Genomic DNA, 13269 nt, shown 5'->3' with positions numbered 1-13269 from the left:
GTCTAAATTATATTGATAAAAATTTGATTTTAAGAAAAAATAAAATAAATTTTTAAAACAAAAACCAAAAACAAAAACAAAATCCTTTTACAGGAAACACAAAAAAAAGCCAATAAAAAAAATGAAACAAAAGAAAAAATCATTCGAATCTATTTTGATCATCATCATACCGGTATTGTTAAAATAGTTTCGAATAAAATGCGTGTGTGAGGTGACTTGATGTTTGTGCTGTTTGTTTGATAATCGAAAACGAAGAAGAGCCACAACCACCACCACAACTCAATTTGGAAAAGACAAAAAAAATATTTCCATTATTTAAGGTGTTTTTCCAAAAATCAAAATCAAAATAAACTCAATCAAACATCTCACGCCAAACACGTGTGTTATTTTTTCCTGTTTTTGTTTTTGATTTGAATGAATTTTTTGTTTTCTTAGTTTCGTCTCTTTCGTTTTTTGGATTCAATATAAAATACCAAAATTGTTCAGGTAAATTATCAATGTAATCGAAAAAATATGTCAACAACAACATCATCGACAACAACAACAACTTTATCATCCACATCATCATCTGTAACTGATCAATTTCAAACAGCAACAGCACAAGCAGCAGCAACATTAATGCCATCATCATCAACGGCAACAACAACAAAAAAAATGTCCAATTTTTTTCATTGTAATTCAGGTAATAATAATATGAATATAACAACAACAACAACAACTGGATCGACAACAACAACAACAACAGGATCATCAATAACAACAACAACAACAACAAATATTCGTACAAATAATGTTAAATTACGTTTGAAAGAAAAAACTAAAAAAAAATTGGAAGAAAAATCTGGAACGACAGCAGCAACATCGAATGGATCGAATGCATCAGCAGCAGCAGCTGCTGCTGCTGCTTGTTTATCCGGTATTGTACAGGAAACGATAACAACAACAACATTTTCAAAAATTCATGATCAAATGGCTGCAATGGCAACATCCGATCCAGCATTAACAATGGAATTACTTGGTGCATCATTAAATATGAATCCATCGGTTGTAACGGATCAATTTCATCATAATCATCATCATCATCAACATCATCATCATTTTCATCATCAACAACACCATCAATCATCATCAACAAAAACAGGTAGTTGTGGTACATCACCATCACGTAATAATTCATCATCAACAACAGCAACAACAAATTTAAATAAATCACAACAACAACAACAACAACGACAACCATTAACAATGAAATTGAAAAAATTATGTAATCCATCAGCAACAAATATTATTACATCAAATCATCAAAATCGACGACAAGAAGATTGTTGTACAAAAAAAGATGATTGTCATTGTCAGGCATGTATACAACGGCAGAAAATTGCCGAAGAATTAATTGCTGAAGAAGAAAGTTCCAAGAAGAAAAAACAGAAAAAGAAAAAGAATAAAAGTAGTAAACAGAAAAAAGATAATGATAAAAAAGATGATGATAATGGTGATGGTGATGATGGTGAACAAGAAAAAATTACATCAAAAGATGATCAAAAGAATGAGTTACGAATTCAGGAAAATTTAAAATCTGATCAAAAACAGAATGTCATCAATGAATCACCGATGGATGTTAAAATCATTACCGAACAGCAATCAAATAAACCACAACAACAACAATCAGCAACGAAACAAACGAAAAAAAATAAGAAAAATAAATCGAATGTTGAAAAATTGAATGTTGGTGAAGCGAAATCTTCAGCAACAGCTAAAACGACGGCGACGACAACAACGGCTGCTCCGAAAGAAGAAAAGAAAAAATCCACTTTATCGAATAATAATTCGAATTCATCGAATATTTTAAATGATTCGAATGGTGATCCAATCGCAGTCGATATACAACAATGGATTAAAGTAAAAAATAAGAGTAAACAACAACCATCATCATCACTGAATTCTGGTATAATAAATATCAATAATAATACTGATTGGATTGTTGATGATGATATAACAACAACTACAACAACAACAACAATGTCTGATTCGATTGATAATAATTTAAATAATGATGATATTGATGATTCATTGATGGATCATTATCAACAACAACATCAGAATAATAATGGTTTTAAAATAATACATAGTGATAAATCACGTAAATCATATTCAAATGATAATAGTGATTTATCATTATCATCAACAACGACGACGAATCAAACATTGAATATCAATGATGGTGGTAATGTTAGTGGTGGTTTAGGTCTTGGTTCACGTACAATTATCGGTCTGAATTCGGCTGTTGCAGCTTCGAAAGGTAACTTAGATTGATTGATAAATTGATGGATTTGATTTGATTTTTTTGATTTTGATTTAGCAAAATTATTGGCAATCGAAGCACAAATAGCACATAGTAATAATGAATTAAAAGGTGCCGTACAATATATTAGTGAAGCATTAGAAATTGATTCAAAAAATCCAATTTATTATATTAATCGTGCCTATTATCATGAACGGTAAGTGTTTTGTTTGTTTTGGTTTTGTTGTTGTTGTTTACCTTTTTGATTGATTTTTCATCAAATATATAGTTTAAATGAATTTGAACATGCATTACGTGATACTGAATCAGCAATACGTTTTGATGAATGTCGTGATCATTTTGATCATGCTATTTGTTTGAAAGCACGTTGTTTAATCGGTTTGGAACAATATGAACAAGCAGAACAATTATTATTTCGTTTAAAATCATTATCACAAAAATTTATACCATTCCTACATAAAGATCTGCTATTATTACGTATGAAAAAATTAATATCTTGTGGTTATACAATACCATTATCAAGAATTTATGCAACACGTTTTAATACAATCGCTGATTCATTAGCTATGATTGAACAAAATTGTCAAATTTTATTGGATAAAAAATTAAATGAATCGGATCCAAAATTACATTTATGGCTTATTAATCATCAACAACAACAACAGCAGCAACAGAATTCGTCATCTACAACAACAACAACAACAACAACAGATTTATCATCCGATTTTCTAAACGAAACAAAATTACCAAAAATAATGCAATATTGGTCACAAGAATCACAACGTTTTTATCAAATTAATCATAATGATTATGATGATGATGAAATATATTTTAGTGATGAAGATGAACGTGAACAATGGTATGGTCATCCGGATCAATGGGATCGTTCAAAAGATATTCTTAATAAATCACCTGTACAATTTGAAGATGCAAAAGAGTATGTTTTGTTTTTTTCATTGAAAATGATGAATTTCATTTTAACATTTTTTTATCTGTTTGTTTGCCTCATATAGACCACCAAATTCAAAAGGACAAAAAGCATTATGGATTGGTAATGTATCACCAAGTTGTTCGCTAACATTTGTTACAAATTTATTCATGAAATTTGGTAATGTTACTTTTTGTAAAATATTTCCAAATGAACAACGATCACCTGATGTTGCATATCTATTATTACATTATGATAATGATATATCTCCACGTTTAGTCATGTCTTATTTTAAGGTAAGATTTTGGTATTTTTTTCTATTCAAATTTAACACAATTTCTATCCAAAAAAAAAGGATAAAATTGTACCCGGAATATCTAAAGATGATAATTGTCCATTATTGATACGTTTTCGTAATAAAAATGATAAAATTGATGATCAAACATCGAATGATTTAACAAATTTATCATCATTATCAACAACAACAACAGGAACAATATCATCATTAGCTAATGGTTCAAATATTATTTCATCATCAACAACAAGTGGATCAAATTCACCATCATCAAAAACAGTATCCGAATGTTATTATTTTCGTACAACTGGTTGTGATCGTCAACATTGTACATTTCGTCATGTCATAGGTAATAAAGGTATCGATCGACAAACATGGATGAGAAAGAAAAATTAACACCGGTCAATCATTCTCTTTCTTTTTTTTGGAATATTCTTCATATGAATTTTATAATATAATTAATCTTTGTATATCAGAATAAAAAGGAAAATTCTTTCAATTTTGAAAAATTTTGTAACGTTGTTTATGAATTATTTGATATTTTTATTCGGCGCGTTTAGCACAATCAAAACACACATAGAAAAAAATTTGGTAGTGGTTCACATCAATGTAAAGATGAAAAAAATTTTTGTTTTTGTTTGTGTTTGTGTGGGCGTTATTTGTTTGTTTTTCTGGTTCTACGCGTTCGAATTGACCAAAAAAAAAAAAAAATCAACATTATTGAATACCACTACCATTTTTTTTTTTGGTTAAAAAACTCATGTTTTGTGAATACGCGTATATAGATGTGTGGGGTTGACATTGTCGAGAATTCTTTATTTCTTTTCGCTTCTTCTTTTACTCCTCCTCATCAGTTTACCAACAATTACCACCATTATTTATCATCAACAACAACAACAACATCATCCGTTTTTTTTGGATCACATTTTTTTGCGCTTTTTTTTACCTGTTTTCATCAATGATTTTATCTTGAATTTCATTAACCTGTTTGTTTTTGTTTGTGCTGCAGGTGTTTTGCTGCTGCTGCTGCTGTTGTTGTTGTTGAAATAATGATATTTTGTTGAAATCAATCAAATTCTTCGTTGTTTGAAAATAATTTATCATTGTTGTTTTGTTCAAATTGAATCTTTATCAAAAGATGGCTTCTTCATCATCATCATCGACAAATCATGTTGGATCTTCAGCATCCACACCAGCATCATCAACGACAATCCCATCATCATCATCATTATCGGGTAATCGTTTAATGCCTTCATTATCGAATCCAGGTGATATAGCTGTTTGGTTACATAATAAATTATCATCCGATGATATTTGGTCTGGTATGTTCTGCGGAAAATTATTTTTTTGCCTGAAAAATTCAATTTTTTTCTCAATCCAATAACTAGATAAAAGCAGTATCATTACCCAATTGAATTCGGATATGTTAACATCGATAAAATCCTGTTTTACTGAATTACAATTGAATGTTAAGCTGAAATTATTATTATCATTTTTACATTTACCAAAACGAAATCTAGATGATGTATGAATTTTTGAAATTTGATGTTTGAATAATGATTATAATGATAAATTTTTTTCTAGTGGAAAAATGAATTAGAAGAATTAATTCGTTTAGCAATCGATGATTCTGATCCATGGGTTTCTGTTGTTGCTGAATTATTGGAAAATTATCCACGTCATGGTTCGATTGATCTTGATCCAACATCATCATCATTTTCAGAATTAAGTAGTGAATTGAAAAAACTTGGTATGTGTGAAACCGAATTGATTATTTTCATTTCGACTAATGTTTTTCGTTTTTTTTCAGTAAAAAAACAAGATCAAAAAATTCTTCCATTAGAAAGTTTATTTCTAAATCGTTGTGCATTTCATAGCCAATTTGGACAGCCAGCACAACCTGTTAAACATTTTCAATTAAAACGTAAAGCCAAATCCGCTACATTACGTGCCGAATTATTACAAAAAGGTTTGTAATAATTCATTTTTGAATTATCATTTTAATCAATTTTTTTTTTTTTTGATTAGCAACTGATCTATCAAGTGGTAGAAGGCCATCTACCGGTCCAACTGTACCGATTAGATGTCGTGGATTAAATTCCAATGATACAAGTATGTGAAAATATTCTGTGTTTTACTGAATTTAACCCTGAATTTTTAAATAATATTCTTTATAGCTCCATATAAAGGAATACCTAGTCGAAATAGTTTTGGTTCATATTCATCATCATCATTTAAATCTGGTTTAAGTCGTTTATCATCAACATCATCAGGTGGTATAAATAGTAGTGGTAATAATAGTCGTTCAGCAAGATTAGCTGCATCAAATATTGGCAGTTCCGGTATAAAACGTGATGGTGGTATTGTTTTATTGGATATGTATGAAGCACCATCAGCACCAATTAATCAACGTGATTTAAAACGTCAACGTAAAGATAAAGAAAAAGAAAAACAACAGGAAAAATCTGATAAACAACAACAACCACAACAAACATCATCATCGACTATACCATCAACAACAACTTCATCGAATATTTCGAGTTCCCAATCAAAAACAAGATTAATGTCATCATCATCTGATGATGATCATTTGGATCATCGACAATCATTGAAATCACAAAAATCTGAAGATTCTAACATAAAAACGACTACTGCTTCATCGACAACAACGAAAACATCATTACTTAATCGAAATAATTCAATAGATAATAGTAACAATGAATCAACAACTAGTGTAATCAAAACACCAATAATGATGCAGAAAAATTTATCCAAATTTTCGAATACCAAAAATGATGATAATAATATCATTCAATCGCAACAATCATTACAAACACAGCCATCTTCTATAATGAATACAAGTAACCAATCATTATCGAATCAACAACGACAAATATTAGCTTCAAAATCAACACCAGATTATGCTGCTGGTTTAACACCCGTACCATCATCATCATCATCGGTTATAACTACTTCAACAATGAATCAAAAACTGGATGATTCACGTATAAATCAACAACAGCAACAACAATCATCTTTGATTGATTCAACACCTGTACAACAATCTCAACCACAACAACAATCATCATCATTATATCATGAACAGCAGCAACAACAACAACCTTTGAAAACTACACAATCTTTATATCAACAGAATCAAAATTCATCCAATCAATTCAATAATAATAATAATCAACAACAACAACAACAACAGCAAATTCGAATGCCAATCGGATCTTCAAATTTTACCATGTTAAATCAATCATTGATGGCACAAAGATCAACACAATCTCAGCAACAACAACAGCAGCAATCAGAAATGAGAGTTCCATTACAACAACAAATGCTTGCCTATCAACAACAACAACAGCAGCAGCAACAACAACAGAATCGAAATAATAATTTTCAAACAAGTAATATTCAACAATTACAGCAGAATTCATCACAACAATTTTCACAACAACAACAACAACAACAGATACAGTCTATACATAGGCCTTTTGGTCAACAACCGCAACAACAACAACAACAAAATCGTCCTCAATTACAACAGCAAACATTCTCAACACCATTTGGAATGTATGCTGGAACAACATCTACGCAACAACAACAACAATCATCACCACAGCAGCAGCAACAACAACAGCCAAATTTACCTTTACAAGGATTATCAGCATCAGCTGGACAGCTAATGCGAGAAATAATGACAAAATTTCCACGTTTAAATCCACAAATACATAAAACTATTTATGATTTTCTTAATGGTTTACCAAATCCATCACCAGAATCAGGACCACAACGACAATTTAGACTTGGCGAAACAATTGAATTACGAAAACGTTCACCAGATCAACCTGAAACAAGACATATCGTTGAAACACAACTTCTTATTGATTATGATAAAAAAACTTGTAAAAAATTGGAAAATATTAAACAATTACCTGATTTTCAAGCTATTCGAACAGTTGGAATTGTTGGTAATTCATCTAATCCACAACAACAACAACCACAACATTTGAATGTGCAATCATCAGGCCATGGTGGTATTGGTATGCCTATACGAATGGCAACATTTCAAACGGTTGGTCCAAGAGGAATGATTGGCACTGTTGGTCAACGAATGATGACAACAACTAATCGTGCTGGTGTTCCAGTCACATTTATGGCCATAAATCCATCATTTTTACAGCAATCACAACAACATCAACATCAGCAACAATTACAACAACAACAACAACAAGGACAACAACAAAATCAACAAGGACCACCAGGATCAACAACTGGAAATCAATCATCGACAATGCAACAATATTCACATCTACAGCAAAGAGTATAATCTCATAATTCTCATTTAACGCACATCAAAAAATGCCTAAACATGAACTGAATCCATTTTTTTTGACAATATTTTCATTTTATAGATTTGTATGTTATTAGATGACCAAAGGAAAAGGCTCATCACACAAGTGTGATGCATTTGTTTGTAAAAATTGGCCTTTTTTTGTAATATTTTATTTTCATCGACCTCTTTTGTTTTGTTTTTTCGACGGAAACAAACAATTGTTATAAAAGCCAATTCGGTAATTCATTTTTTATAAGATTATTATAATAAATTTTTTTTTTCATTAAAATGAACAAAAATTTTGATGAATATTTTTTTTCGTTTTTAAAGACACATTAATAATAAAAAACAATTTATGACACAAATGAACTATTTTTTAAATCCATTATTTGGAATCGATAAAAATCGTTATAATCCAATCTATTTGATGAAAAAAACAAATTATAATGATGAAATTTTCATAATGAAAATTTTTTTTTAATACAAACCTTGCAACAAATGGAAACATCATATGATATTCACAATTATCTGAATAAATCTTTTTCAATAGTTGACTAACTAATGAATCAAATTCAGTGTTTGCTTTATCAATGATTTCTTTGATTGTATACGATTTATGTCGTTCTAATCCTTTGTTTTGATGATTTGATAAACCGCCAAATATTCGATTGGAGAAATAAATTCGATTCAATTTTTCCTGTATCAGATCTTCATCTTCAGAATTGGCAGCTGAATCAAATTCTTTTGCAAGATTTTTACTAATTCCTGTTGTTTGTTTTGGATATGATGATTGACTACTTGAAGATTGTTGACCAAAAAAACAACTACTTTCCATCATTGTTGATTGATCTTCAGCATCGATTGAATCCTAACGAGAGAAAAATAAGCAAATCATTTCATTAGAATTTCAAAATTGATTGAAAATCAACACTTACTTTTAATAAATGAGATAATTCAATACAAAGTGTAAAGATTTTAATAATAATGGTTGTAATTTCTAATGATGTTAAAAAACAACTACTAAAACAATGTTCAAGAAATTTTTCATGACATTCAATTACTGAATCAAGACTTGAACCACGTTTTGTAATCTGACTGATGAATTGTGAAAATGATGGATCGATTACTTCGAATGCATAAAAATAATGAAAATTTCGTACAAAAGCAATCATTTTATAACGTAATGCAAATGCTTTTTTATGTATCGATTTAAATGATTTGGCCAATAATCGTGCTTGTTTTGTTTGATCTTGTTGTTGTTGATCCGTACCATTATTGGTCAATTGATTCAATAAACTTAACGTATCACAACGTTTCAATTGTACATTAAGTATATTATCTTTCCATGTTTCTTCCAATTCCATTTCAGCATAACGACATAGAAATATATAACGAAAAAGTAATTCATAACAAACAACAGATTTCTGTGTAAAAATCAATGATAATGGGAATGGTACATCAAATTTGAGCATTAATGATTCGTAACAAAATAATTTTGATGATTCACATGTATGATTTGTTTCCAACATTGTTATTGGTTTTTTCTTCAATGTTGAACCACCACCACCACCACCAATAGATTTATTATCCAATGATTTGGATTTAGGTGAATTTGTATTTTTATTATTCAAATATTTTGGTGGTCGACGAATAATCGAATCGATTGAATCAGCTGTAGCATTAAAATCTTGATCTTCAATCACTGAACTTATAATCGAACGATTCAATGCTACATCATTATCATCATCATCATCAGCATCTTCATCACAACGAAGTAAATATGATGATGATGGTGATGGATCATTTACAAATGATGTACTAAAAGAATTATCTTCTTGTGTGGCGAATGGTTTCATTATTTGATAGATTTGTTTTAGAAAAGATTTTCCCACAAATTCAACATGTGGATCATCTTTTAGATATTGTCGATCAGAATGACAAACCGATATACCTAATGCCATACCCATCATTGAATCTAAACGATGTTGAACAACAGAATCAGTACGTTTACAAAGATCTTTTGATGCAAATTTCATAAAATGTACGATAAAATCACCCATCGATAAAAGCATATAATGTCGTACAGCATTAAATGTTTCAACTAATTGTGATTCATGAACAAGGATATGTAATAATTGTGAACTGGCTTCTTCATAAGCCGATTGTATCGGTGTTAAATAAGTAGATTCATCAAATGAATAATAAATTTCTTCAGGTTTTGGTGTAAAAATGGCTGCCATTGTATTAGCAGGTTGTATGGGTGTATTAACACGACCACCACCACCACCACTACTTGATGCATTCGATGATGATGATGAAGCCATTGAATAAGCAAATGATGTATTATCGGCCATCATTGGATTTGTCGAAGGATGATTATTATGACCATAATAATTATGATTATTTACATTCGGATTATTCATAAACATAAATGGACTATTTGTATTTGTTCCATATTGTTTTGGCACAAAAGATGATACTGAATCACTTTGAAGAATACTACTGCCTACAGTTGTTGTCGCACCTTGATTATGCAATTGTTGTTGTAACTGTTGTTGTTGTTGTTGTTGTTGTTGGAATATCGATTGAGGTATCGGAATGACTTTAGAAGATTTCAGGAACAATTGTTTTACTTTATTAATTATCGATACATATTTACCAGTTTTATAAATAACTTGTTCATATTTACGAAGAAAACATGGTGTTTTTGATGAATTTATTCGATAACGTACATCCCAATATTTACTAAGAGAAAAAAACGTAGAAAACAAATTATAATGTACAAAAAGCAACTCTTACTAAAAGATTCACTTACTCATTAAATTTACCAAAATCATCATCATATTCATCATCAGATTCAACAAGATCTTGATCATTTTGTTGATGTGATTGATTTTGTGATTGAATATTATTACTACTGCTATTATTATTATCCGTTGTCGATCGTTCACCATTTGGATTATTGTTATAATAATTACCAATTACACCAATACTTTGTTGGCTATGTGTATCTTCAATAAAAAATTCTTTACGTGGATCACCAATTTCCCCATAATAAATCCATGTTTTCATTATATCAAAATAAGGTATGGCTGCCGATTTGGTTAATGTTAAACAAAGTTCCAGTGCATTATTATCCATTCCTTGTATGGATTTAGTTTTTTCATGTAACAATGTTAATACCGAACCACCGACACTTTTGTTTTTATAAAGTTTGGCACAAATTTCTTTCAATAAAGCAAATGTTGAAAAATAAGGTAATAATATGAAAAACATTTTCTGTAAAAATAAATCATTTTTCATTAATGAATCTTCCATTTGACAAATAGTCATATTATAATCATAAAGATGTTGATGAATACTAGCAACTAATGCTTGATTAACCAGACCATAAACACGTGATTCAACAAAACTAATTATTGTTGAATAATGATAACAAATTTTCAATATTCTTTGTGTTGTAACGGCAAAAAAATGATCAGTACTTGGATCTAACATTAATTTATAATGACTTGAATCTTGTGATCGTAATAAACGAATAAAACGTCCTTCAATACCCTATTTGTTCAATGAAATAATTAACATCAATGAAAAATCATCAACAAACAAAAACTTACAATAAGAACAAAAAGTAAATCCCTGAGTAAAAGTTGTTCTTGTTCCTGTACAGGATATTGTCCAATCGTATTAAAACAATCATTTTCTTTTGGCCAATCACATGGATGAAAATCTCTTGATAAATATGGTGGTACTTTACGATTTTGATTTTGATTATTATTATTATGATGATGTTGTTGATGATTTGAGGATTTTTTCAAATTCAATGTTGTCGTTGTTGTTGCTGTTGATGTTTGTGATGCAAATGATATATCATTCATATCATCTTGACCATTATTTTTTTGTCCACTGTTATCAACATTGACAGTAGTGGTCAATGGTGATGCTAAAAGTGTTGGATTATTATTATTATTATGATTAAATTTTGATGGTGTTTGTAATGATCTTAATGGACTTTTTCCTGCTATCGATCTCATCGCTCCAATTGTTTTTGATTTTACCAAATTATTTGATGATTGTTCAGCTGTTGACATTTGATATTTAAGTGGATTAAAATCCGTTTGATTAACCATATTTAATAATGTTGATGTAGCTGATGTTGGTCTTGTTATACGTGGTGATGATGATGATGATGCATTGGACGTCGTCGCCGTTGTTCGACGATTTATCTGTATTGTTGTTGGAATTTGGCTATTATTAGTGTTTTTTGATGTTGAATTTGGACAAAATTTTGATTTATTCATAACGATATCATTATAATTGTTCATAAAGTTGCTCATCTAGACCAAAAAAACAACGAGAAACATTAATGATTTAGTCGTTTGAATTCTCTCTTTCTACTTACATTTTTATCTTCACGAACACGGACAAGAAATCTTACGAATGGATCAACTTCTTTCGAGCTAATGGAATATTGGATTATGGTAATTTTTTTTTGTCTTTGAAAATAAACAAAATAAAATCAAAATAAAACTTACTTTTGGCATTTCAATGGATTATATTGTTCAACAAATTTTTGATTATCACTTAAACGATTATAAAATATTGAAAATGGTTTTGATGATTGACGATTAATACTTTTTTCAAAACGTTCTGAAATTGTTTCACGATTAAAATTTTTTGCTTCAGTAACACTGTGAGAGAGAGAAAAAAAAATATCGAATGAAAACCAAAATTCGATAATTCGAATCCAACAGAAAAAAAACTTACTTAAACAAACGAAACAATTCCGAAACAGAATTTTCAAGCTCATATTTATTATTTGAATTTGATGATAAATGTTGTTGATGATTTACCATCATAGCCATCGTTGATGACGATGATGCTGATGATAACGAGGATGTTGATGATAATGTTGAATATCTTTGTTGATGATTATTGTGGTTATTATTATTGTTGAATTTTCGATTCATATTCGATGATTGTTGCTGTTGTTGTTGATGAGGTTGGTGATGATCCATATTTGTTTCATTTGAATCAAATCAAATTCAGATGAACAATTTTTGGTTTTTTTGAAGAAAAATCGCGTGCAAAAAACAAAAACAATCAACAACGAACAATCTAAACGTGCTGTTTCATTTTTCTGTTTTGTTTCTCTCTCTCTCTTCCCCAACCATATTTTTTACTCGAATGTTTGACTGTCGGGGTCGATCAATTTTTGCGCATGTTCAAATCGAATGTTTTTTTTGTTCTGTGTGCATGCAAGAATTATTCGAATTTAAGCGCATTCCGGTATATTTCGTTCATCGAAGAAGAAAATTATCATCATCATTTTTTTTTTTGCTGTTTGCGATGCTGAAAATAACATTTTTTCACTTTACTTCACATAAAAACAACAATTTCTA

General features: G+C 29.7%; 3 protein-coding genes across 4 annotated transcripts; 2 read left to right on the top strand and 1 right to left on the bottom strand.

Annotated features, from left to right (window-relative positions):
- The first annotated feature begins 232 nt into the window (after nt 1-232).
- Nucleotides 233-4034, top strand: LOC113792473 (uncharacterized). 2 transcript variants are annotated; one of them, XM_075819488.1, is made up of 6 exons: nt 233-378; nt 436-2299; nt 2360-2498; nt 2571-3239; nt 3316-3526; nt 3586-4034. In XM_075819488.1, exons 2-6 carry the CDS (start codon nt 514-516, stop codon nt 3919-3921), a joined length of 3141 nt encoding a protein of 1046 aa, XP_075675603.1. In that variant the 5' UTR covers nt 233-378; nt 436-513; the 3' UTR covers nt 3922-4034. The 2 variants fall into 2 exon arrangements, with proteins under 2 accessions (XP_075675603.1, XP_027198169.2); XM_027342368.2 differs by having other exon boundaries at nt 257-2299.
- A 363-nt stretch (nt 4035-4397) lies between these two features.
- Nucleotides 4398-7923, top strand: LOC113792472 (uncharacterized). The gene is made up of 6 exons (XM_027342367.2): nt 4398-4847; nt 4914-5050; nt 5110-5275; nt 5336-5494; nt 5554-5637; nt 5703-7923. Exons 1-6 carry the CDS (start codon nt 4664-4666, stop codon nt 7859-7861), a joined length of 2889 nt encoding a protein of 962 aa, XP_027198168.2. The 5' UTR covers nt 4398-4663; the 3' UTR covers nt 7862-7923.
- A 178-nt stretch (nt 7924-8101) lies between these two features.
- LOC113792471 (uncharacterized) lies at nt 8102-13050 on the bottom strand. Its single transcript, XM_027342366.2, has 8 exons — nt 12635-13050; nt 12403-12558; nt 12270-12327; nt 11485-12204; nt 10683-11425; nt 8803-10612; nt 8356-8735; nt 8102-8287 (listed from the first exon to the last, which is right to left on the bottom strand). The coding sequence occupies exons 1-8, from the start codon at nt 12883-12885 to the stop codon at nt 8221-8223; spliced, it is 4185 nt and encodes a 1394-aa protein (XP_027198167.2). The 5' UTR covers nt 12886-13050; the 3' UTR covers nt 8102-8220.
- Nucleotides 13051-13269: the final 219 nt, after the last annotated feature.

Source organism: Dermatophagoides pteronyssinus, unplaced genomic scaffold (assembly GCF_027571235.1).
Source record: "Dermatophagoides pteronyssinus isolate colony J.1.1.1.1 unplaced genomic scaffold, Derpt_VIB-CSIC_2022.12 sq0004, whole genome shotgun sequence".
Classification (NCBI taxonomy): Eukaryota; Metazoa; Arthropoda; class Arachnida; order Sarcoptiformes; family Pyroglyphidae; genus Dermatophagoides; species Dermatophagoides pteronyssinus.
This window is presented reverse-complemented; position numbering and strand designations above follow the sequence as displayed.